General features: G+C 47.2%; 1 protein-coding gene across 2 annotated transcripts in view; it reads right to left on the bottom strand.

The window, feature by feature from the left end:
• The window catches only part of gria1a (glutamate receptor, ionotropic, AMPA 1a), an 81806-nt gene extending 65136 nt beyond the window's left edge, over nucleotides 1-16670 (bottom strand). For both annotated transcript variants that reach the window (XM_061233669.1, XM_061233670.1), the window contains exons 1-2: nucleotides 16442-16670; nucleotides 15937-16071 (exon numbers count right to left, since the gene is read on the bottom strand). In XM_061233669.1, the coding sequence (XP_061089653.1) occupies nucleotides 15937-16071; nucleotides 16442-16523 (217 nt within the window). In that variant the 5' untranslated portion in view covers nucleotides 16524-16670. The remainder of the gene's footprint in view (nucleotides 1-15936; nucleotides 16072-16441) is intronic.
• Between the last annotated feature and the right edge of the window lie 8414 nt (nucleotides 16671-25084).

Here is a 25084-nt window from a genome sequence, read left to right on the forward strand (position 1 = left end):
TTCCTAGAGTTAATTGCTTCCGTAGGCGATTAACGAATTGTGTTGAGGTGACGGCACAATTATTTTACTGAAGCCCTGCTTGCAGTTACCGTTTAGCTAGAATATCTCTCCTTATTGTTACTGAATCTGAAGAAATTCCACAGCAGTAGCACCGTCAGGCCTGGAGGAGGCAGAGTCTCCGCTCTGGGCGCTGCAGTACCGCAGAATTGGATCAGCACCATTGCACTCTGGTCCTGTGGGCCTATCAGAACCGTGGGGTGCGATGTGCACATTAGCGCATATTAGTGCACACTGGTGCACATTATTAGCACACATTATTTGCGTACATTATTTGCGAATTATAGCAAACATTAGTGCAGACTGATTAGCACACACTAGCACAGATTGATTAGTGCACCATAGCACAGATTAGCCCAGATTAGCACACATTAGCACTGATTAGCACACATTAGCACTGATTAGCACAAATTAGCACACATTAGCACTGATTAGCAAACACTAGCGCAATCTGATTACCATATATTAGCACCGATTGATTAGCGCACATTAGCGCTGAAACCTAGCCAGGTCCAGTGGTGTTCGGGGAAGCAGGAGCAGATGTTAGGGGGAGCAGCCCTCGGCCCCCATCCCTCTAACCGCACCCCGCCCCCCCCCCTCACTGTAACGGCACACAGCGCCGTTTTTACGGCTAATTAATCCGCTAATCGAGAACGCCAGGCCCTGTGGCTGTGCTCCGCGGCGCTCCCTGCTGTCGGGTGCGACGTGGCGGCAGGTCCGGTGCCGTCCCGGGCCCTCCCGGGCCTCCCGAGCAGAACCGCGAAAACAGAGCCTGCTGGCGGTAATGAGCCGGAACGTTCTCCGCCCGCGCGCCCGCGCGCGCGCTAACGCCCCGGGTGTGAAAACCCGCTCCGAGAAACATCCAGCACAACTCAGGAGGAGGAATATCTGCTTCCGTTTCCCAGGATGCGCTGGGCAAGTTTACGCTAAGAGCGGACAGGAGGGGGTGAGCCCCGTGTTTGGCGGAGAGACGAACGTCCCCATGTCTTTCAGAAAGAGAAAAAAAAAAGGTGATCCTTCCTTCACCTGCCCTACATATGAAAGTAGGACACGTAAGACGATGGATTTTTTGGACAGGGGCAGAAACTAATTTTCAATAGAGCAAATTAAATTACGAGGAATGCGATTGGATGACGCGGCTTGGTAATGTGACCTATCAGAGTCCCTGATGGACTGTGCTCTGCTCTGATTGGCTGGGTGAAGAGGCGGTGGCCAAAAATGCCTTTTGAAAAACAAGGAAAGAGAATGCAAAGAGGATGTTTTTCTTTTTTTTTCTTTTTTTTGGAACTTGGGAGTTACTGTCTGGCCCCACCATTTGTAGCAATAAATTATAGCAAAAAACCGGGAGAGAAAGACAGAGAGAGAAAGAGAAAGACAGAATGCTGCAGCCCGCCTGATCATCAGTCAGCCCAGGTCGGCTCATGTCACCCCGCTTCTCATTGGCCTCCACTGGCTTCCAATTGCCGCACGCATCCGATTCAAGGCCCTAGTGTTGGCATTTCAGGCTGCTAAGGGGACTGCCCCACCTTACATACAATCCTTGATCACTCCCTACTCCCCAGCTAGACCACTCCGGTCTGCCAGCTCTGGTCGCCTTATGGTTCCCTCTCTACGAGCACCTGGCGGTCGAGCTGCACGTTCACACCAGTTTTTGGTTCTGGTTCCTCAGTGGTGGAATGACTTGCCTACCACCGTCAGGACAGCAGAATCCCTCCGCCTATTTCGATGCAGACTCAAAACACACCTTTTCAAACTCTACCTTAGTCCTCCCTCCTGATTTCCCCCACCCCCCCTTTCTGATATCCCTATCCTCTTTGTCTAACCCAAAAAAAATTAAAAATGGCACTATATGTTTAGAACAGCATTCCATGTGTATTTTCCTAGTTATGGGTGTGATGCTTTGACTTGTGGAAGAACCTATGCACTTGTAAGTCGCTTTGGATTAAAAGCGTCTGCCAAATGACAAAAATGTGAAATGTGAGAGAGATAGGGGGAGAGGGAGACAGAGAAAGAGAGAGATAGGGAGAGAGAAAGAAAGAGATGGGGACAAAGAGATAGGGGATGAGAGAGAAAGAGAAAGAGAGATAGGAGGAGAAAGAGAAAAAGCGACAGAGAGAAGGAGAGAGAATGTGAGAGAGAGAGAGCGAGAGAGAGAGAGAAAGAGGGAGAGAGACAGACAGGATGGCTCTATTCCTCTCTGTTGTTGCTGGTTTATTAATCACCTGACACAGCACTCACTGAGAGCGTTTCCTCAGCGGTCCTGTGGGACGCAGAACAAACAGGCATTACATTGTGCTGTCACACGGAGCGCCTGGGCTAACGGGAGGGGCTCCTGGCCAGGATACAGAGGGAGATACTGGAGCCCTTTCTCCGCCCGGCAACGCCCGCTACACGCACAGAGCACTGCGCCCATTGGCTGGGACTGCAGGGAAAACAGGCCCTTCAGCCAATGACATCGCAGATTAGGAGAACACACTGACATACTAATCAAAAACACGACTATGGTCAGAGAGAGATGCCCTAGTACAGGATGGTCCTCCAGAGACGAGAACTGCTGGTTTTCCACCCTCCCTGTACCTGGGAGTCAGGTGTGTCCACCCTCCCTTTACCTGGGAGTCAGGTGTGTTCCACCCTCCCTTTACCTGGGAGTCAGGTGTGTTCCACCCTCCCTTTACCTGGGAGCCAGGTGTGTTCACCCTCCCTTTACCTGGGAGTCAGGTGTGATCACCCTCCCTTTACCTGGGAGTCAGGTGTGATCACCCTCCCTTTACCTGGGAGTCAGGTGTGATCACCCTCCCTTTACCTGGGAGTCAGGTGCAAAGACAATCTGACTAATTACCGAGGGAAAAGAAGACCAGGGCTGGATTTGGATCTGAGAGCCAGAGTTGACGATCCCTAAACTAGTACCACCTCATACTTTGATTAGCAAGACAATCTGGCACCACCTTCAACTACATCAACATGTAGATACACCAATGCTACCTTAACAATAACTTAAAACAACAGGACACTCCTAATATCTCACAGTATGATCAAAGAGCAAAAAGACCCGGAGCACTACGATGAGGTCCAGCTCTGAACCTCGTTCCACTGATTCTGTCTGAGTAACGAGCTTGTCAATACTGCTGACACGTTGGTATATAAATCCCTGCCTCAGAACTGTTTAGGATAATCATCCTGACATTCATTTCAAAATCTTCATCATCACTGCGTGGCCCAAATCATCCTGACCTTTACCTGAGGGAGGGGATTACGCAACGTCGCGTTTGGGAGTGATATCTTTTGTCAGATCGGCTTGCCTGTTTAAATATTGACACAGAGTTTGGTTTAGTAAAGTAATATTATTATTACACGCACAAAGATTTAATTTAAAGATGTACATCACGACTGAACTGCACATTAGACACCGGTGTGAGCAGAGAAGCTCCAATCAGAATATTGCTCATTTTCATGATCGTGAAACATGTAAACATTGATCTTTAAATCGTTACACACAAACACAGAGAGGAAATAATTAATCTGTGGTCAATTAACTGCAAATATGGCATCTTGCCAAATACTCCTGTCCGCAGATATCTGATCGTTAAGGGAACGGAAATCGGCTGCCAACTGGATCGACTTATTCAGCTAATTAACTGTTTGATTTTTAATCAAGAAGAACAGGGAAATACGGGCTGAGAGAAACTATCAGATTATAGTGGAGAGGCCAGGCCCACCCGGGAGAGCTGGGTATTCTCAGGTGCCTCGCAATAGTGAATAATAACGGTTTTATCCCAAGTGAGTAACAGTTGATTAGACTAAGTAGGGGACAAGCAATGTGAGGTTAGGGGCCTTGCTCAAGGGCCCAACAGCAGTGGGCATCTTGTTCTACACCGGGATTAGAGCCACCAACCTTCTGGGTCCCAGCCAAGCATCTCTAGGCTACTGAGCAGGCTGCCCCCGTCCCGACAGAGTGTGGCCCAATGCGGGGCGTTGTGATACAGCACGGGTCCTGATTTGTGAGTTGTGATGAAACAAATCACAATTACACATTTTCACTTAAAACAACACCTTACTGATAATACAAATGGAGAACTTATTGGATAATAAGCAATAGTAGACAGAGTTTCAGCGATCACTTGTCTGGAGTGCAATTTGGGCAGCTAAACGCGAACAATCAGAATAAGCCCCCACGCCATTGGCTGTGGCACTCAGAACCAATTTTCAACCAATGTGCTTGAATTATTCATAAAAGCATGCAGATGTGGTGTGATTCAGCTGTTGTTCAGACCAAATGTCAGAATGGGGAAGAAGTGTGATCGAAGTGACTTTGACCGTGGAATGATTGTTGGTGCCAGACAGGGTGGATTAAGTATCTCAGAAACTGCTGATCTCCTGTGATTTCCTCACACAACAGTCTCTAGAGTTGCGAAAAACCAAAAAACTTCCAGCTGTAAAAAACGAGCAGCAGTTCTGTGGGCAGAAACGCCTTGTTAGTGAGAGAGGTCAAAGGAGAATGGCCAGACTGGTCAACGCTGACAGGAAGGTGACAGTAATGCAAATAACCATATCACTGTTGTAATATGCAGAAGAACACACAACGCATCAAGCCCCTAAGTGGATAGGCTACAGCAGCTTAAAAAATAAGTCTAATAAATAACTAATAAAGTGCTCACTGAGTGTATAATTAATTTGCTTGGAAGAAGTACTCAATCATACCCAAAGACAACATTACTGTACTTTCATGGTTCATTTGGGAAATTTTATCCTTGAAGAACCAAAATGTGCCTCCACTGTGACTTTACTTCTAAGAGTATATGTCACAATACCCTCTTTGTACTAAGGCATGCCCACACCACCTCAAGCAGCCTGTACCAAGCAGCCTGTACCATGGGCAGCCTGTACCATGGGTGTAAGTTTCACTCCACCCCCCCGAATCCCCAGCTCCCACACTCACTGTCCCGAGTTTAACACGCGTGTGTCCAGAGTTGAGAGTCTAACACGTGTCTGAACACCCCGCCCCCCCCCCCCCCGTCTGCCTCCCTCTAAACACCCCCCCCCCCCGCTTTAAACCAATTCTTTACACAAACTGCCTCGCCACCGTCAATAGTAAATATTTATACCCCCAATCCCCCAGAGTAATGAGCTGAGTTATGATGCCATGAATAATAGATTACATGCATGAGCCTGAGCAGCGCTGGTGAAAACACGATCCCTCACACAGCTGCGCGACTGCGGGGTCCGTCTCCCGCGCCCGCCGGCCTGGAGCTCCACACGCGTGTGTCCAGACCTCAGAGTTTAACACGTGTGTGTCCAGACCTCAGAGTCTAACACGTGTGTGTCCAGACCTCAGAGTCTAACACGTGTGTGTCCAGACCTCAGAGTCTAACACGTGTGTCTGGATCTTATCGTGGTTACACCGGGGCTCAGAGTTTAACACGCATGTGTCCAGAGATCAGAGTCTAACACGCGTGTGTCCAGAGCTCAGAGTTTAACACGCGTGTGTCCAGAGCTCAGAGTTTAACACGCGTGTGTCCAGACCTCAGAGTCTAACACGTGTGTCTGGATCTTATCGTGGTTACACCGGGGCTCAGAGTTTAACACGCATGTGTCCAGAGATCAGAGTCTAACACGCGTGTGTCCAGAGCTCAGAGTTTAACACGCGTGTGTCCAGAGATCAGAGTTTAACACGCGTGTGTCCAGACCTCAGAGTTTAACACACGTGTGTCCAGAGATCAGAGTCTAACACGCGTGTGTCCAGAGATCAGAGTCTAACACGCGTGTGTCCAGACCTCAGAGTCTAACACGTGTGTCGGGATCTTATCGTGGCTACACCAGGGCACAAACCACAAACCTTCCAGTCCCAGTCAAGTACCTTAACTGCCTTGTAACTATCACGATAACGATGACTGTAAATATGTCTTACTCAAGAGTATAGCAGAATCTACACCAGAACTATGACGACAACAGCGTTGACCTATATCGCTGGGGTCACTTTGAGTGACACGATTCTCACATAGTTATGGCCTGCAGTTCTAGTTCTCTGTGAGGGTGGCCTCAGCTGATGCTCTGGTGTGTTTAACTCTCCTCATGCTGAGCCGATGCTCTGGTGATGTACGTGTCCATGTTCATGTGAGTGTGCATGCATGTACGTATTAATTGAACGTGTGTGCATTTTCTTGGTGCTCATCTCGCACTGTATTTAAATCAGGATCCAGAACCCGTCGCCGTGACAGAAACAGTGGCTTTAATCACAGCCATTATCAGGGCTAATGCTGTCTGAGTGCTGCCACATGACGGTACGAAAAACACCCAGCGACACCCACAAGAGCCTCCTGTTTCTGCTGCGTGCGTCTGGCCGCCCCGGTTTCGCGCTGACACAGGACGCCGGGAGACGACGCGGCGACTGCTCCGGCGCCTCGGCGCCGCGTCAGCGCCCGTCTCACAGAGAACCCGAGGCGAGTTTGTGCCGAGCCGTCCGCGCTGGCGGGGCGTAAACTCCGCACACGAGCGGGGGCGGAGGCGAGACTGCTTTGGTTCAGTCTTATTTATCCCGCCTGCGCTGTAATTGTGCTCAGTGGCAGATCATGCTAATGTAATTTCTGCACTGAAGGGCATTGTGACTAATATCTCCATTTGCATAAGGTCTCCGGTGGCGTCTCTGTTTAACTGCTAATCCTGCACTCAGGGACACGCAGGCACAAACACGCGGCCAACACGCTAATGGCGGTTTACAGCGAGCACAAACACGCTAACAACGCTTGTGGTGTGAGTGAGCGCAAACATACTGAAAACGTCGTGAGAACACACACGCAAACGTCCCTTTACAGCAAGTACAAACACACTAACTGCCCTTTACAGCAAGCACAAACACGCTAACTCCCCTTTACAGCAAGTACAAACACACTAACTCCCCTTTACAGCAAGTGCAAACACACTAACTCCCCTTTACAGCAAGTACAAACACACTAACTGCCATTTACAGCAAGTACAAACACACTAACTGCCCTTTACAGCAAGTACAAACACACTAACTGCCCTTTACAGCAAGTACAAACACACGAACTCCCCTTTACAGCAAGTATACACACACTAACTCCCCTTTACAGCAAGTATACACACACTAACTGCCCTTTACAGCAAGTACAAACACACTAACTCCCCTTTACAGCAAGTACAAACACACTAACTGCCCTTTACAGCAAGTACAAACACACTAACTGCCCTTTACAGCCAGTACAAACACACTAACTCCCCTTTACAGCAAGTACAAACACACTAACTGCCCTTTACAGCAAGTACAAACACACTAACTGCCCTTTACAGCAAGTACAAACACACTAACTCCCCTTTGCAGCAAGTACAAACACACTAACTCCCCTTTACAGCAAGTACAAACACACTAACTCCCCTTTACAGCAAGTACAAACACACTAACTCCCCTTTACAGCAAGTACAAACACACTAACTCCACTTTACAGCAAGTACAAACACACTAACTCCCCTTTACAGCAAGTACAAACACACTAACTGCCCTTTACAGCAAGTACAAACACACTAACTGCCCTTTACAGCAAGTACAAACACACTAACTCCCCTTTGCAGCAAGTACAAACACACTAACTCCCCTTTACAGCAAGTACAAACACACTAACTCCCCTTTACAGCAAGTACAAACACACTAACTCCCCTTTACAGCAAGTACAAACACACTAACTCCACTTTACAGCAAGTACAAACACACTAACTCCATTTTACAGCAAGTACAAACACACTAACTCCCCGTAACAGCGGGCTGCAGCTGCGTGGGTCAGTGTGTCACTCCTCACACACGAGAGCATCGTGTGAATTTTCGACGATGAATAAAGCGGGACTTTCGGGGTTCAGCGGTGTGAAAATCCGCCGTCCGCTTATTTTCCCTGTGGCGGCGTCTGGCCCAAACCAATCAGCTCTCACGGGTTTGCTTTAAGCCCCCCCCCCCCCCCCCCCCTCCCCGAGGGATGACAGGACCCAGCAGGTGGCTGAGAGCTGTGGGGGCAAAGAGGAAGTGTGTGTGCCCCCCCCCCACAGGCCCCCCCCCCCCCCCCTCCCCCAACACAGAGCCGAGCCCAGCTGACTCCTTTCACCCCCCAGCGATACAAGTGCCCCCATTCAGAGCTGTAGAGCTGAGTGCATTCACCACCGCCCCGAGCCACAAACCAGCACAACCCCAACCAGGAACACAACCGGGACCTCTCCACATTCAGTGCACCCAGACACAGGTCCGATACCAGAACCAAAGCCTGGAACAAAACCAGAACAGGACCGGAGACTTTCACTGCCGAGCACCTGCACTGCCGTCCAGAACCAGAAACAGGACCAAAACCAGAAACAGAACCAGAAACAGGACCAAAACCAGAAACAGAACCTGAAACATGACCAAAACCAGGAACAAAACCTGAAATATGACCAAAACCAGGAACAAAACCCGAAACACGAACAGAACCAGAAGCAGGAGCAGAACCAAAACCAGAACCACCACAGCCGTCAGCCTTCTTACACCCATCACACTGCATAGGCACTTTAATATTATAAACATGAAATGTGTACAAAACTGTGCCATGGTCTTAGGCAAATTTTGAAAACCATTCCAAAAAGTGAAAATGCTTTCAACAATCTAAAGATCAATCAATTCTGCATCAATTCTTAGATACACTGTCCGGGTAAAATAGAATGGGCTGGTAGGTTGTTCTAAACAAATTGGAAAATTTGATACAGTTACTTTAACAAAATACCAAAAATTGTCTGTAACATTTTTTTTGAATGAATGTTTGGAAATCTATAAATTCTACTGACCCACCAAAGCGGAAAGCAAAAAAAGACAGTTTACCCTGTATCTAGAATTTTACATAGTACTGTGTGTGCTCATATAATATAATAAATATATGCCACGTGTGTGTGTGTATGTGTGAGTGTGCGTGTATGTGAGTGTGTGTGTGTGTGCGTGTGTGTGTGAGTGTGTGTGTGTGTGTGTGTGAGTGTGTGTGTGTGTGTGCGTGTGTGTGTGAGTGTGTGTGTGAGTGTGTGTGTATGTGTGTGTGTGAGTGTGTGTGTGTGTGTGCGTGTGTGTGTGAGTGTGTGTGTGTGTGTGTGTGAGTGTGTGTGAGTGTGTGTGCGTGTGTGTGTGAGTGTGTGTGTGAGTGTGTGTGTATGTGTGTGTGTGAGTGTGTGTGCCTGTTACTGGGAATGCCCATGTATCTCTATGTTTTTATTTGAATATGTAAGCTTGTGTGTGTGATGGGATGTGTGTGTAGATATATTTACGCATTTATGCACGGGAGGTCTCATGAATCATGTAACTTGCGTATGTACTGTATTTCGTCGGGAAATATCACTATTGACAAAATAACGGCAGGGATCGCACTTCCCTGTAAGGGACTGGGATGTGGCCTCTGGGGGGGGGGGGTGGGGGGTGTTCTCTTACACACTGTGACCTCTGCGGGTATCTCCTGAAAGACTGCTGCTGTGTATTCATCTGTATAATGAGATGCCAAGACTTTCCTGATATCGCACAGTGAAGCCAGTTTCCACGGATACAAGTGCTCAACCCCTCCGACTCCGCACCCCCGCCCCCGACCTGTACAAAGACAAATTAGGCCACGCTTCCTAAAACATCGTCTACACATACTACACTTCCCCCACTCAGAAACACTGGGCTCATTCCAATCGCTTATTTTTCTTGCTCTTTCTTCTGCCCCTGGCTGACAGGCTCGGAAAAGATGGGGAAGGTGGGGAAATCGAGAAAACGTGAATTAGGAAAATGGAATGTCCTTGGTCCTTCAAATGTCAGTTGAAAGCCACATCAGTTACAGACGTGGCAGATGGGGAGAGGTGGATCCACAGGGTGATCATGTATATGAAAAGCAAAACGACTAGAATGAGCCCACAGACACATGAAAATCTCTCTCCTCTTCTGGAAATGGCTTCTAGATGTTTATCTGCCGAACAGGAGGAGCGTGGAAAAGTGCCTTGTAACACTGTTAAATCAATATCTTGAGTCATAAACAGAGAAACTCCCCTCTTTTCTACAAGCATTAGAACAACATCCCGCCAGTCAGATGGTAATTATAAGAGCCGTAATGGCCGCTCGCGATGGGTCAGATGGTAATTATAAGAGCCGTAATGGCTGCTCGCGATGGGTCAGATGGTAATTATAAGAGCCGTAATGGCTGCTCGCGATGACATTGATACGGCCCACAGTCCTGTGCACTGTCGTAGAGAATGTCTCAGTCTGGCTACATCGCGTGCGTGCGCGTGTGTGTGTGTAAGTGTGAGTGTGTGTGTGTGTGTGAGTGTGTGTGGGTGTGTGAGCAGAGCTTTCAGCCCCCTGCTGCAAAAAACCACTCCATCTCTGTCCTCTGCACAACCTTCACCTGAAACACTTTCAGAAATAACACACAGAAACTGAGAGATGCTCTGCATTCCAGGCAGAGCAACATTTCAATAATAATTTCCTGGAGTTTCCTGGAATATCCCTGATTCCCATGCAATTCCCAAACCTCGACAGAGGACGGAACTGAGGAATGATTCACTGTTTTAGCATGAATCATGGGAGTGATAAGAGTCGGTTGAGCCACCTACAGAAACTGAATCAGCCCTGAATTATACATCACCCACGAGTGGTGCTGCTGACTTAGAGAACATCCACAGGCTACAGGGCGTACAGAACTCCAGATCCACAGGCTACAGGGAGTAAAGCACTCCAGATCCACAGGCTACAGGGTGTACAGAACTCCAGATCCACAGGCTACAGGGCGTACAGAACTCCAGATCCACAGGCTACAGGGCGTACCATCACTCCAGATCCACAGGCTACAGGGCGTACAGAACTCCAGATCCACAGGCTACAGGGTGTACAGAACTCCAGATCCACAGGCTACAGGGAGTACCAGCACTCCAGATCCACAGGCTACAGGGCGTACCATCACTCCAGATCCACAGGCTACAGGGCGTACAGAACTCCAGATCCACAGGCTACAGGGAGTACCATCACTCCAGATCCACAGGCTACAGGGCGTACCATCACTCCAGATCCACAGGCTACAGGGAGTACCAGCACTCCAGATCCACAGGCTACAGGGCGTACAGAACTCCAGATCCACAGGCTACAGGGCGTACCATCACTCCAGATCCACAGGCTACAGGGAGTACCAGCACTCCAGATCCACAGGCTACAGGGCGTACAGAACTCCAGATCCACAGGCTACAGGGAGTACCATCACTCCAGATCCACAGGCTACAGGGAGTACCAGCACTCCAGATCCACAGGCTACAGGGCGTACAGAACTCCAGATCCACAGGCTACAGGGCGTACCATCACTCCAGATCCACAGCCTACAGGGAGTACCATCACTCCAGTAACTGGCCTTGGGATCGCTAGGCTGAGAAATGTCCATCCTGAGAGGGATAATTTCTCGCTATTCTGCCCCGTCACACCGTCACTTGGCTCGACAGGAGACGGAGCCACAGAAGGGACTGAATCACTGAGAGTCACTGAGTCACTGAATCAATGAGTCACTGAATCACTGAGAGTCACTGAGTCACTGAGAGTCACTGAGTCACTGAATCACTGAGAATCACTGAGTCACTGAATCACTGAGAGTCACTGAGTCACTGAATCACTGAGAATCACTGAGTCACTGAATCACTGAGAGTCACTGAGTCACTGAATCACTGAGAGTCACTGAGTCACCGACTATGAATCTTTGAGTCTCGGATCAAAACAGCTGGTGATTAGTGTGGAGATACCCATTTCTGATTTAGCTCCTGCACCTTTTTGGCTGAAATTAGCCAGAGTCCTCTCAGGTGCTGGTTTGTTGGCCCATCGTCCGACGCGGGAGCCTGGGAGGTTCGTCAGAGACGACGCCGAAATTCAGCTCCTGGAATTCAGCTCCTGGAATCCAGCTCCTGTTGGTCCTGCGGCTTCAGGCAGAGTGATGCCCATTTGATGGTGAGTCACGCCGTGGAAATTAATTGTGATATAGAGGTGCCATAAATACGGACAACAGGGCCACTTAGCCCACTGAATATTCATGATCTGATTCCCGAAACACTCGATGTTATCATCTCTCGTGAAAAAGGTTGAGCTAATTAAATTCACAGATCATGTTGTGTTTGCATCATTATTTTTTTAATGGATTCTTCACTGAAGAGGATACTGAGGTTGTAACTACATAACCACCATTCCATGTGTGAGAACTGAACAGAGTGAACACATTAACTCCAGTCCTGGAGGGCCGCAGTGTCTGCAGGTTTAACTCCAGTCCTGGAGGGCCGCAGTGTCTGCAGGTTTAACTCCAGTCCTGGAGGGCCGCAGTGTCTGCAGGTTTAACTCCAGTCCTGGAGTGCCGCAGTGTCTGCAGGTTTAACTCCAGTCCTGGAGGGCCACAGTGTCTGCAGGTTTAACTCCAGTCCTGGAGGGGGCGCTGTGTCTGCAGGTTTAACTCCAGTCCTGGAGGGCCGCAGTGTCTGTAGGTTTAACTCCAGTCCTGGAGGGCCTCAGTGTCTGCAGGTTTAACTCCAGTCCTGGAGGGTCGCAGTGTCTGCAGGTTTAACTCCAGTCCTGGAGGGCCGCAGTGTCTGCAGGTTTAACTCCAGTCCTGGAGGGCCGCAGTGTCTGCAGGTTTAACTCCAGTCCTGGAGGGCCGCAGTGTCTGCAGGTTTAACTCCAGTCCTGGAGGGCCGCAGTGTCTGCAAGTTTAACTCCAGTCCTGGAGGGCCTCAGTGTCTGCAGGTTTAACTCCAGTCCTGGAGGGCCGCAGTGTCTGCAGGTTTAACTCCAGTCCTGGAGGGCCGCAGTGTCTGCAGGTTTAACTCCAGTCCTGGAGGGCCTCAGTGTCTGCAGGTTTAACTCCAGTCCTGGAGGGCCGCAGTGTCTGCAGGTTTAACTCCAGTCCTGGAGGGGGCGCTGTGGCTGCAGGTTTTTCTGGTGTCCTTTCAAGCAGCCATCAATCTTAGCATTGGAAATAGGCCAGCTGGACTCTTTAGCCGATTAATTACTTAAATTAAATTAATTAAATTAATCACTTAAGTGCCAAAACACCCTGAAAAGCAGCAGACACCAAGCCCCCCAGAGCCAGCGCCTGACACCCCCACTTTACAGAGCCGTACAGCGGAAACAGTGATCATTATCACCGTGCCTTATTCTCGCGCGATACCGTCCCAGCGGGACCCCTCCACATTATCGCGGCGCTAAAATCACCCCACAAACCGCATTCTGCATTAACCCCTATTATCGCCCTCCATAAAAATACCGCTCTAATGTTGCCTGTTGATTGTGTGACACTGTTTGTGACCTGGATTGTGATATTTATGCGTTGAACTAGCCGTGCGTTCATTTAGGGGAGTGTAGGTCATTCATTTTACGGTCATATTTAGACCTACTAAATGTACGGTACACTGGTTAAACATATCCCAGCTTGTTTAATGGAATCCCTGGTGGAAGACGGGATGGTTTATTGGATGACCTTAATACTAATTTTGCTGCTGTTCACGGATACATTCATGAGGCACGGTTCCTTAGAGCTCCGAAGAGAACGCAGCCAGGCATAAAATATGATGTCACCAACCGACTCTGTCCCCAAAGCTGGCATCGTCTCTGAGTCTTTCGAAGTTTACAAACGCATTAAACTCCCAGGCATTCGGGACAACCAGACGAGGCTGCAAAAACGCTCAACGAGACATAATTTCATCTTAATCGACTGCAGTTAATTTTTAACGACGGTGCATTATTGCACAGCTGTCAACATGGCATTTATCTCGTCTTCACCCTAATTATCGCGCTTTTATTAGGCCATTCTGCAATATGTTCTTCAGTCATCAGCGCCTCACATGAATACAAATATACAGTGCAGACGAGTTTTTTTAAAATTTAACTGCAACATATATATCACGATAGAACGATAACTTGCAGCCAATGAGATGTCCGCAGCAACGTGAACAGGCATGGCTATTTCATATCAGTTAATTTATTCTCAACGTTCATGGGAAATATGAAACGTCCTGGGAATTCATACTCGTACTATGCCCTGCCGGGACGCATCTTTCCAGAATCACAACCCCAGTCCAGCAGAGTGAACGCAAGGAGTCAGTCCGGACACATGCAAGGCACGCAACGGCTTAAAGAACGCGGTATCTGAGGAGCTAACGAGACTCCACAGAAATCTTCCGCAATTAAAGGCAAATTGAATAATAACGCCGCGGAGGCCGAGATGGCCGGGTGGAAAATATGACTTGGCAGCACGAGGGAACTCAATTACAGGTGTTACAACTGACATCTGCGCGCCATTAGAGGGGTGTGTGATGTGTTTGCCAGATTTGAGATCTTGCCGTTGCAATTAGCCATCCCCTGTTGCATAATTATGAGGAGGCCGGAGCTAAAGAAATCATCTTCTGATTTCCGCGAGCCTGCTGTTGCACACGCGACAGGTACACGCACGCACGCACGCACGCACGCTGGGGCTACTGTAGTTATCTCCTGTAATCGCTGACTAAAACGCAGGGGGTGGCCATTAATTTGCCAGCACCTCTGAGCTACGGCCGGAGCGCTGTATCTAGGAAAGCATATTTCAAACAGCAGTCTAATTCTATTAAATGATTTGTTCGCCCCCGCGTAAATAACTGGGGACAGTAACAGCTGTGAAATATAGCGCCGTTGCACGGGATACAAATGTGCCACACTGCTGCTGTACAGCGACTGCATGATTTAGGAGCGATCAACGCCCCAATAAACAAAGACACATGGTCGATTTTGTTGTTGATGCGTTCATTGGCAAGTGGAGGTGCGAAGGCTTTCGGTAGCATCTTTCCGCTGATCCTCGTCTTGCGGATACACAGTAAAGCAGACTGCGTCCCCGGGCGTGTTTCTGCCACGGGCGTGCAGCGAAACTCTACCATTAAGCAATTAACATGGCTGCATAATCGGGAGACGTGTAATAACTCAACGCGCAAAATAAGTCCAACATTGCATTTATTTGTATTTTTTAAATGGTTTTCCTTATATCTAGATACGTGTTTGACACACATTGGCGATGGTCGGCAGCAGACCACAGAGTAAATAGGCTAATAATGATAATAACGGACTAGGCTTTTGAGATTGTATGTGATACAATAGCGAGAGCACGGTAATGGAATCTCCCATGCCAATAAATGAGCTACAACCAGTTGATGCAAATAAAAAGGCAGATCGATGCGGTCGCTCCAAAGCGAAGCACATACAAGCAGGTAAGAAAGGTATTTCGCCACATTCCAACTGATAAATAGCAGTCTTGTGACAGGGAAGTGTGATTCACACGAACACTGCCTTGTGACAGAAGTATCGTTAAAGTGCGTTTTTTTCCTCTTTGTTCTATAAAGGGACTTGGTGTGTGTGTGTGTGTGTGTGTGTGTGTGTGTGTGTGTGTGTGTGATGGGGGGGGGGGGGGGGGGGGGTACACCGTGATGTGGATACACCGCGCTTATTTTTGAGGACCTGTAAATACACTGCGCTATACTGTACATACGTGGCTAATGAGGTAAACTGTGCTGCTTCCATTTCATGACATCTGTCCGTCTTCGCGCTTTTTCAGCATTAAAATAACATTTTACCCATCTAAGAGTCGAGGCGGTAGGCGCTCTCGAACAAAGCATTTCCCGCCCACAAACTGTAATGAAACGCAAATTCTTCCAGGAGTCGTGTTAGCTACTCTAAACTGACACTTTTATGGACTTGGGCGGATAAGCAACAGATTAGATGTTCAATATCACCGACATTTAGTCATTACCGCTGTGTCCGACACAGCCACAGCGAATGGGGGGACATGGGAACGCATATGGCACCGATTTCCGTTCTCCTAAAAGGGGATAAAGGCTCTGTTTACTTACACGCATATGTCATCGCGAAGCTCTGCGTGATATTGACCATATCCACCTGCGGCACGAGCTTGGGAATGTCCTGGTGGTGGGAGAGCGCGAACCGAAAAACCTCATATTCGTGCGAGCCCGCGGGGAACAGTCCACCTGCGCATCAAATAAAAGCCAACATTAGCCCACTCACAGTGTAACCTGTTACTATCGGCTCTTAGGTATAAGTGTGTGAATTTACGCGACATAGATTACCGTCACAACATCACCACGTACACACGCTACACAAACAAGTAATAGTAAAACTTTCAAACATTTGGACATACGTTTCAGGCGCTCGTCATTATATGGGAAAAACAAACGATACTTATGTGAGGATTTACAGCGGAGAAGGCTCGTGTACACGCGAGCTCAAACGGAACAAAGAACTGCCCGTTAGCCGTTCCGCACAAAACGGAGCCCAACACATTTCACATCTAAATCCGTCGCGTAAGGCTACTTTTTCGTTTTTTTTTTTTTTACTTACCAATATTTATGTTACTTGGAAAACTTGAGCCTAAACACACCCCCAGGAAGCTGGCGCAGAGCAGGGCGAAGCTTCGCTGCATATTTCCTTTCGTAAGTGCATTGGCGAAGAAGAAAAAAATAACCGAATTCCCACCATAGATCGGCCCTGTCCGTGGTCTGTGCGGTTCCGCCGCGGTCCTGTGCGCCCCGTGCGCGCGTGCAGCACCGTGCGGGATTGCCGGAGCTCCTCACACGATCACGCTCCTCGCGCTCTGTCTGCACGCTGCTGAATGTCCGCGAGCCCTGGAGACGGAGACGGAGACGCGGCGGCGACGCGCGGGCGCTCGCGTTAAACGCGCTGCGGGAGAGATCCGGTCACAAAGGTTCTTCTTCTCGCTGAACACACGGGCGCCTGGCCGAGCGTCGCTGTCACAACTCTATTATAAGACCGTAACGCTAACAAACCTGTAGCATCATGCGAGGTATGTTCTCCTCGCCTGGCTGGGTATGAATTTTTTTTTTGTTCTTTTCTTTTTTTTTCGCACCTCGCAGAATGTACCACTTAGACAGAATATCTGGAAAGCCTTGCGTAGACAGCGCAAATCACTACAAAGGAAACAGTCTCGCACCCTGTCTCTTACATAGACACGTTTTGTGAAAACATAGCCTACTGACAAAATATGATTTTGTCTACATCGTCAACAACACAGAGGCCGATAAAGATGTTAAAAAAATAAAAAAAACCCTTCACTGTTAAATTTGCCACACAGCAGTTCGGTATCACGCAGCTGTGGAAGCCTTTGACAATGCCAATCAATGGCTCTTTGTGCATTGTGTGAGCGTTTCCCTCATTACGCACTCTGCCGCTTGGAGACCCAGTCCCGGCACAGGCGTTCCCCACGGGCTCCGGCCTGATTATGGTGATGTGAGGACGCGTGTGATGGCGGATAATTGAAGAACCCACAGCGCAGATCTCAGTCGTACTGGCTCACCGGTTTGAGGGAAGAGTCCCCGCGGGTTTGGAAATCTATGAATCGCCCACACAATGAGGTCTAAACGAGGCTCCCCGTGTGCACGTACTGTCAGTTCTGCACTAAAAAAAATGTAATCATTGGATTTACTTTTAACAATTTACGGACAGCGGCAGCACAGAATATTCTGAAGTATCTGGCACATACAGTACCACTGTCCATAATTTCACGAGGTAATCATTTTGAGTGTGTTCTGTTGCACAGTAAAATTACCAGTGTTAAATAAACTCAAACAGAGTGCATGAGCCCAATAGGCACCTTTTAAACATTAAACATTTTACTCGGCACCTCGGTAACGATCTCCTGTTACTGCAGCAGGGCATGACGTGAATTTGAGGTTCCAGCCTAATGCCCAGTTACAGTGAAGTGGAAGACATTTTGTGGGATGACTGATTTGCATTGCTGTATACTGTATCTTACACACCCTGAAGAAAAGAGAAAAGAGGCCAGTGAAGATTTGTCTCCAGGTTGACTAGGACCAGGGCAGCTTGCTTATAATTATAACTCTTTGTATAAGATTACCATTCTGGAGAGTTCTGTTATTATGTGTAGTGGGTCCACATTGGCCCAGAACAAACCAGTACATAAAGTGAGACGTCCCATGAAATGTCAAATGTGTATATTTCAGCGGATCAGAAACGAGTCACAAAGACACTGTTGTATGCAGAACTGTTTCGTCGTGCATTTGAACAAAGAATGGAGCCTTTATGGGGCTATATTTAATGTGGACATTAATGTCGACGTGTTTGTGGCAGGTTAACAAGTGATAACACTAACGTGGCGCAAATGGAAACAGCCTGGAATATTAAATAAAAGCCCTAATCGTACTTGCGTGCCTGAACTACTGAGAGTGTGGCATCTTTGACGTTGTAAGCTGGCGACAATGCACTTGCGGTTTTGCATTATGCATATGCTATTTGGAGCACTGTGAACTAAAAGCTTGGATTTATCGGCGAAGACGTTGCTAATGAAAACGCGAGTGAATTTTTAGAGCCATTAAACTGCTGGACAACTGGGCACCTTTTGAAAAGTGATGAACCTTAATGCGCACGTTAAAAGCACCGTCCTCGGCGCTAGAAAGAAACCTGCGCCAGACTTTTCTTTTTCTAGAGAGTTTGGATCTTTCCGGAGCGGCTGTGGCCGGCAGCACGAAAACACGGCCTGAATACGCGTCGGCGACGATCTCTCGCTTTGGGCCACGCAGCTCTACAGCACGGTTAGCACTGGGTACGGGAGAGGAACATTCCTTCTGTTGGCAATTGATGGCCCCTGGGGGCCTGCGATATTTTTTCCAGTCTGCCACTCGGGACCCTGACCTTTCTCGAACTGCTACTTCAGTGTTATAATCATTAATGAATACGTAAAACAAGAAGCGACTGACGATTTAATCACGTCGGTTCTGACCACCCCTTAAACAAGCAGCGGTTATTGTGCCGGGTGATCAAAGTTCGCTTCGTCTATGGCGAGTTTGTTTAATCTGCGAATGGAGACTCTTATATCCAGAATCACACAAGTTTTCCACCAATATTGAGGAAGCCTTAATTGGCTGTAACTGATTAAAAAAATGATTTTAGAGCTTGCATGTTTTGTATATATTTTGTATAACTGAAAATGGACTGTGTATATTACGAAACACAACCTATTTTAATGCTCAGTTATTAGAAGATTTAGCATTCGATTGCCTTTTTCACTGAAATGAAGTGACCATTTTTTTTATTTCAACGCGAAATGTGGACCTGCTTTTCGGTTACGATATGAGTTAAATTACAAGGTTAAACAATGTCTTTGATTCGCACAGTGGATTAATTCCCGTGCACCTTATCATGCGTTGCACTCGCGCTTGTTTGAGGAATGAAATCCTAAATCCGTTACTATAATACTTTGACTCAATTAGGATTAAGGATAAGCCCGTTTATCAGACAGCAACAATTCGGTTTGTCTAGCTGAGAGTAAAATGAGTTTTTTTTGCAGTTATTGTTTCAAGCTAATAAAGGAGTTCATTTACATATTTTTCCTGACAATTGAGTTTTTGTGACTAAATGTCTATAAAAAGGACACGCGGGAGAGAGAGGTGGAGAGAGAGAGTAGGTATTTTAATTTATTTTTTATCTGTGCTTCTTTAAGAAACTGGAAATTATATTTGGCTTGATTGTACTCAAGATAATTAAGAAAATTGAGCGGGTTTTGACTTAATTGTTGAGGTGATCATTTGTAGGCCTAGAACCCTTATCCAAACAACTAACTGAATATCATTAACTGAAATAGCTACCCCACATTTAAATAAAATGTCAACATTATTATTTATTCGGATAAATAGCAAAATCAAATACCAGGATTAGTATTCACAGTCTTGGCCATGACTAGACCTCCATGCACGAGAGGTTTTTTAAAAGACAAAATTATTTCTGAATGGTGATGTCATATCCGCGAGTTCCACATCAGGAACAGGAAGTATACTTCTCAAGAGTCGTTATACTGAAATTCCCCCTGGGAAAATACCGCTATTATTCTATTCTACGGATTTGTGGTACAGTGTTTAATGAGTTAATCAAGCGTGTTGAATGAAAACAGGCTTGCACTGGATCACCAGGACACGACACAGACGGGGTTATAATGAGCAGGCGTGTAGGTGGTCTTCCCGTTTCACATAATCGATGTACAGAGCTCACGGACGCCCAGCGGTGCTCTAATTAATTAATTAATTAATTAATTAATTAACTAACTAACATTAATTAAATAGTTGCTCCTATATTTCAGTATTATAATAATGAGTAAGCACAATTTACAGAACGGTTTCTTCTTCAAATGAGCATTACAAACTCAACCTGGGAAGAAGCATGAGGCTTGTTTCCTGTGCTTAATTATTTTAAACGGTGCTGGAGAGTTTTCACTCCCCCACACAATCGCATATTAAATTAGTCCAGCTTTGCTTTACTGTTCCAATGCTCCAATGCTACTGTAACTTTAGTGACTTTTGCTGTCTTGCAATGGTGGGATCTGATTGGACATGTTGTGGTGTGTGGTTGGATCTGATTGGACATTGTGTTGTGTGCTGGGATCAGATTGGATTTTGTGTTGTGTGATAGGACCTGATTGGATTGTGGTGTGGTGTGTAACGGGATGTGATTGGAAGTAGAAGTGTGTAGTGGGATCTGATTGGATATTGTTGTGTATTGGGATCTGATTGGATGGTGTGGTGTGTGGTGGAATCTGATTAGACGTTGTGTTGTGGGATCTGATTGGATATTGTCATGTGTAATCTGATTTGATGCTGTGGTGTGTTATGTAACCCGGGGCAGAGACGAGGAAGAGAAAAAGACGAATTGCAGTTCAGATTTGGCCTAAAAATGAAACACTTAATACCTAATAACAACATCAGACATTTAGTTTAGGCTGCGTAAAGATTGGTGAACCTTTAGATTATACTGTATATCCGGTGTTGCATTTAGGTTTTAAGGTACCCGTGTTTACCCAGCCAAAGAGAAATGGGCAGTAAAGACGGTGGGATTGAGCATTAACCCCCCTGCTCACCCTGCGCTGGGCCAGTCTGCCGTGACAGGGACTGTGGTCCCCCGCGTGCTGATCTGTTCTGCCGCGGTGCGCTGGGTAATCCTCACACTGCCGTCTGACAGACAACGCCTGCAGGGACACTTGGCCACTGCCTTCCCTCGCAGACACCGGACTGGAGCTCTCCATGGTGCTGCAGCCAATGGGGGACGGCCGCAACACTTCTTCGTGAAAGTTGTGGATTCCAGCCCGGGATGACTTCAGTAATTCAGAATCACACACACACACACACACACACACACTCACACACACACACATATCCACACACACTCACATACATATATCCATGCTCACACACACACACACACACACACACACACACAGGACAGGGAGTCAGAAGAATAAATAACGGGATTAACAGCCAAAATAAAAATGCTTTTATGCTTCCCCGGTAAACACCGTTGGGACGGTGTTGGTGTTGTTGACAGTGGTGGTGTTGGTGGTGATACATTACATTATATTACAGGCATTTGGCAGACACTCTTAGCCAGAGCGACGTACAGTTGATTAGACTAAGCAGGAGACAATCCTTCCCTGGAGCAATGCAGGGTTAAGGGCCTTGCTCAAGGGCCCAATGGCTCTGCGGATCTTATGGTGGCTACACCGGGATTAGAACCACCGACCATGCGTGTCCCAGTCATTTACCTTAACCACAACGCTACAGGCCGCCATGTTGGTGGTGTTGGCACAGATGCAATCAAGCAAAGTTGTGTTGGTGTATGCTTTATATTGGAATGCTGCTTAAACATTTATTATTATTGTTTCCAGAATTATTAAAATGCAGGTTAAGATTCATGCCCAGAGGATTTCCTTTTGGATAATGTTACATTGATAGCCATATAAAGATTATTATTTGTCTCGCTGCATTTTCTTTTGTTGAAATACAAATGATTGTTTGTTGGGGTAATATTACGCTCATTGATTATGAATAGGCCCCCGTGCCTGTTTGGAGATGAGAGTCGCACTGGCGTTCTGCCTCCTGTACATCTCTCCGGCTAACAGCGTCTGACATTGACAGCCTTTAAGTGAATGCCCATATTTACTGGTGTGATAAGAGTGGTTACTCACTGATTACACTTCCGTGTGAAAGAACTTGTGGCATATTTTAAAAACAACAGGGCGATAATGTGTGTGTTACTGTGAGATGGGATGGATTGCGCACAGACATGCAGGCGTTATGAGGGCGTTATTCTGGGGGCGGTGCGCGGAGGGGGAAGAGGGCCGACTCGTCCCTTCCTGTTGATTTTTGCGGCGGCGTCTCAGCTGTCGTGTCCTGTTACAGCTGCAAGCCGACGAGCAGCCCAGAGCTCGTCTCCAAACGTGACGGGAGCGTGGGCGTGATGGGAAGGCAGGCGTGACAGGAGCGTGGGCGTGATGGGAACGCAGGAGTGATGGGAAGGCAGGCGTGACAGGAGCGTGGGCGTGATGGGAACGCAGGAGTGATGGGAAGGCAGGCGTGACAGGAGCGTGGGCATGATGGGAACGCAGGAGTGATGGGAATGCAGGCGTGACAGGATCGTGGACGTGATGGGAATGCAGGCGTGACCGGATCGTGGACGTGATGGGAATGCAGGCGTGACAGGATCGTGGACGTGATGGGAATGCAGGTTGTGACAGGATCGTGGACGTGATGGGAATGCAGGCGTGACAAGATCGTGGACGTGATGGGAATGCAGGCGTGACAGGATCGTGGACGTGATGGGAATGCAGGCGTGACAGGATCGTGGACGTGATGGGAATGCAGGCGTGACAGGATCGTGGACGTGATGGGAATGCAGGCGTGACAGGATCGTAGACGTGATGGGAATGCAGGCGTGACAGGATCGTGGACGTGATGGGAATGCAGGCGTGACAGGATCGTGGACGTGATGGGAATGCAGGCGTGACGGGAGTGATGGGAATGCAGGAGTGACAGGAACACAAAATGATAAAGGCAAAAAAACAAAAAAACATCCAGTGAACAGCAGTTCTGCTGAAAGAAACGTTAATGAGCGAGGTCAGAGGAGAAGGGCCAGACTGGTCGATGCTGACAGGAAGGTCACAGTAACGCAAGTAACCACACATTACAACAGTGGTATGCAGAATACACAACGCATCATGACTCTAGGTGGATAGACTACAGCAGTAGAAGTCTTAAAAATAAGTCTAATAAATACCTAATAAAGTGCTCACTGAGTTTAATTTGTAAAGTTTGGCAACGCATATATCGAATATATGCCAATAAAGCATTTATGAATTGAAATGAGAGAGAGGGAAACAGACAGGGGCTCATGAGAGAGGGAGAGTGTGTTCTTACTGCAAATGTTTCACAATCCATTCTTATGTATTCTGGTATTTGTTCAAATGCCATGTTCTTTTTCATTGCATAAGGGCAGGGGTGCTCCCACATGGGCGGGTGATATCAATATTTGCCTGTGGAATACGTGTCTTGTCATTTTGGCAACATTCTGGCTTTTACTGTCTTGCCAATAATGCTCATTTAATTACGTTAAACTGCGCAGGAGAGAGGGAGAGAGAGAGAGAGAGCGCGCGTTTGCGCTGGTTATTGGATCTGCCGGGCTGATTGCAGCAGATGTTGACTGGCAGGGTGCGGGGGAGGGGGCCTAATCCCTGTTGATTTTAGCATGCAGAAGATCAATAGTATCCTGGAGTCACACCTCACTCAGACACTGGGGATTCATTCTGATGTACTTTCCACACAAGGCTTAATTAGACACTTCCTCTGCGGACATTGATCTGTGACGCTCATTCAGACCAGACCGCAGAACAACACCTGCAGTGCTGATGAGGATGATCGCTAATTAGTTTGCTCACTTTTGGAAACTCCAAACACATTTTTAACACACAGCAAATGTCAAGACAAAGGCTGTGCCTGCATTTTGAACTGTAACAGATGAAAAACTCCTCTATGGTCAATGGAAGATTTTCTCCTTGCTGATATAGTATATTATTATTATTATTATTATTATTTCCACTGTCAGAGTTGGATAGGAGTTATACTCTAAGCGTTTTACTCTTAATCATCCAGTTCTGTGCCTGATTAGCTGAGTGCAGCGACTGTTTTTCCTTTCATTGGAAAATGTCATAACAATCAGCGCTCACCCACAGATGTCTCACTGCTGGACTGAAGCTTGCACCCAACACTCCCTTTCCTCTGAGCTTTGTACATTATTAAATGTCACAGATTACTTTGGTAGATCAAGCTCAAAACACACGTCTTTTCAGCTTATTAATCGTCAAACAGCCCAATACATTAGAGTACTGTAGATTGGCTTATCAGCCCAAAACCCGTCTGCTCAGGTTATTAATGATCAAACGGCTCCGTACATTAGTTAGGTATTTTGAGTTCTTTACCTGAGCTACACTCAGTTTAGACTTCTACTGCTGTAGCCTATCCACTTAGAGTTATGATCCGTTGTGGGTTCGGAGATGCTCTCCTGCATACCACTGTTGTAATCTGGGGTTATTTGTGTTACTGTGACCTTCCTGTCAGCTTTGACCAGTCTGGCCATTCTACTTTCTTTGTCAACACATTTTGTATGCAGAACTGCTGCTCACTGGATCTTATTAAGTTTTTAGCCTCGTACTTTGCAAACCCTAGAGTCTGCTTAACCGGAAGCCACATTCAAAATGGCGACAGATATCAGGTATGCGAGACACACTTAGGCAGGAATTTATGGTTCCGTTCACCAATGTTTACCACCAGCATCCATGAATGTGTTGAATACCTACTTTTCCAAATCATTATACTGTAAAACGTACTTATTCAGTACTGGGACAGGATGTCCTTTATGCATTGCTTTTCCTGTAGATATGAAAGACAAATGTCAATAGAGATATCTTTATCTGATATCTTACAGTTATGCTGAATAATGTACATATTTCATACTGTGATTGAGAGGACAAAACCCTCCCAGAAAAAACCTAAATTAAAGCAATGCCGCTATTGCTAACCAAAATATGCTCCAAGAGTATATGTGCCTTAGCAAGCGTGCCTTGGCCAATCGGAAAAAAGAAACTACAGGAGGTTGAGAATTCCTTGGCGTCTATTTGGGGCCATTATG

This window comes from Conger conger, chromosome 3, assembly GCF_963514075.1.
Source record: "Conger conger chromosome 3, fConCon1.1, whole genome shotgun sequence".
Lineage (NCBI taxonomy): Eukaryota > Metazoa > Chordata > Actinopteri > Anguilliformes > Congridae > Conger > Conger conger.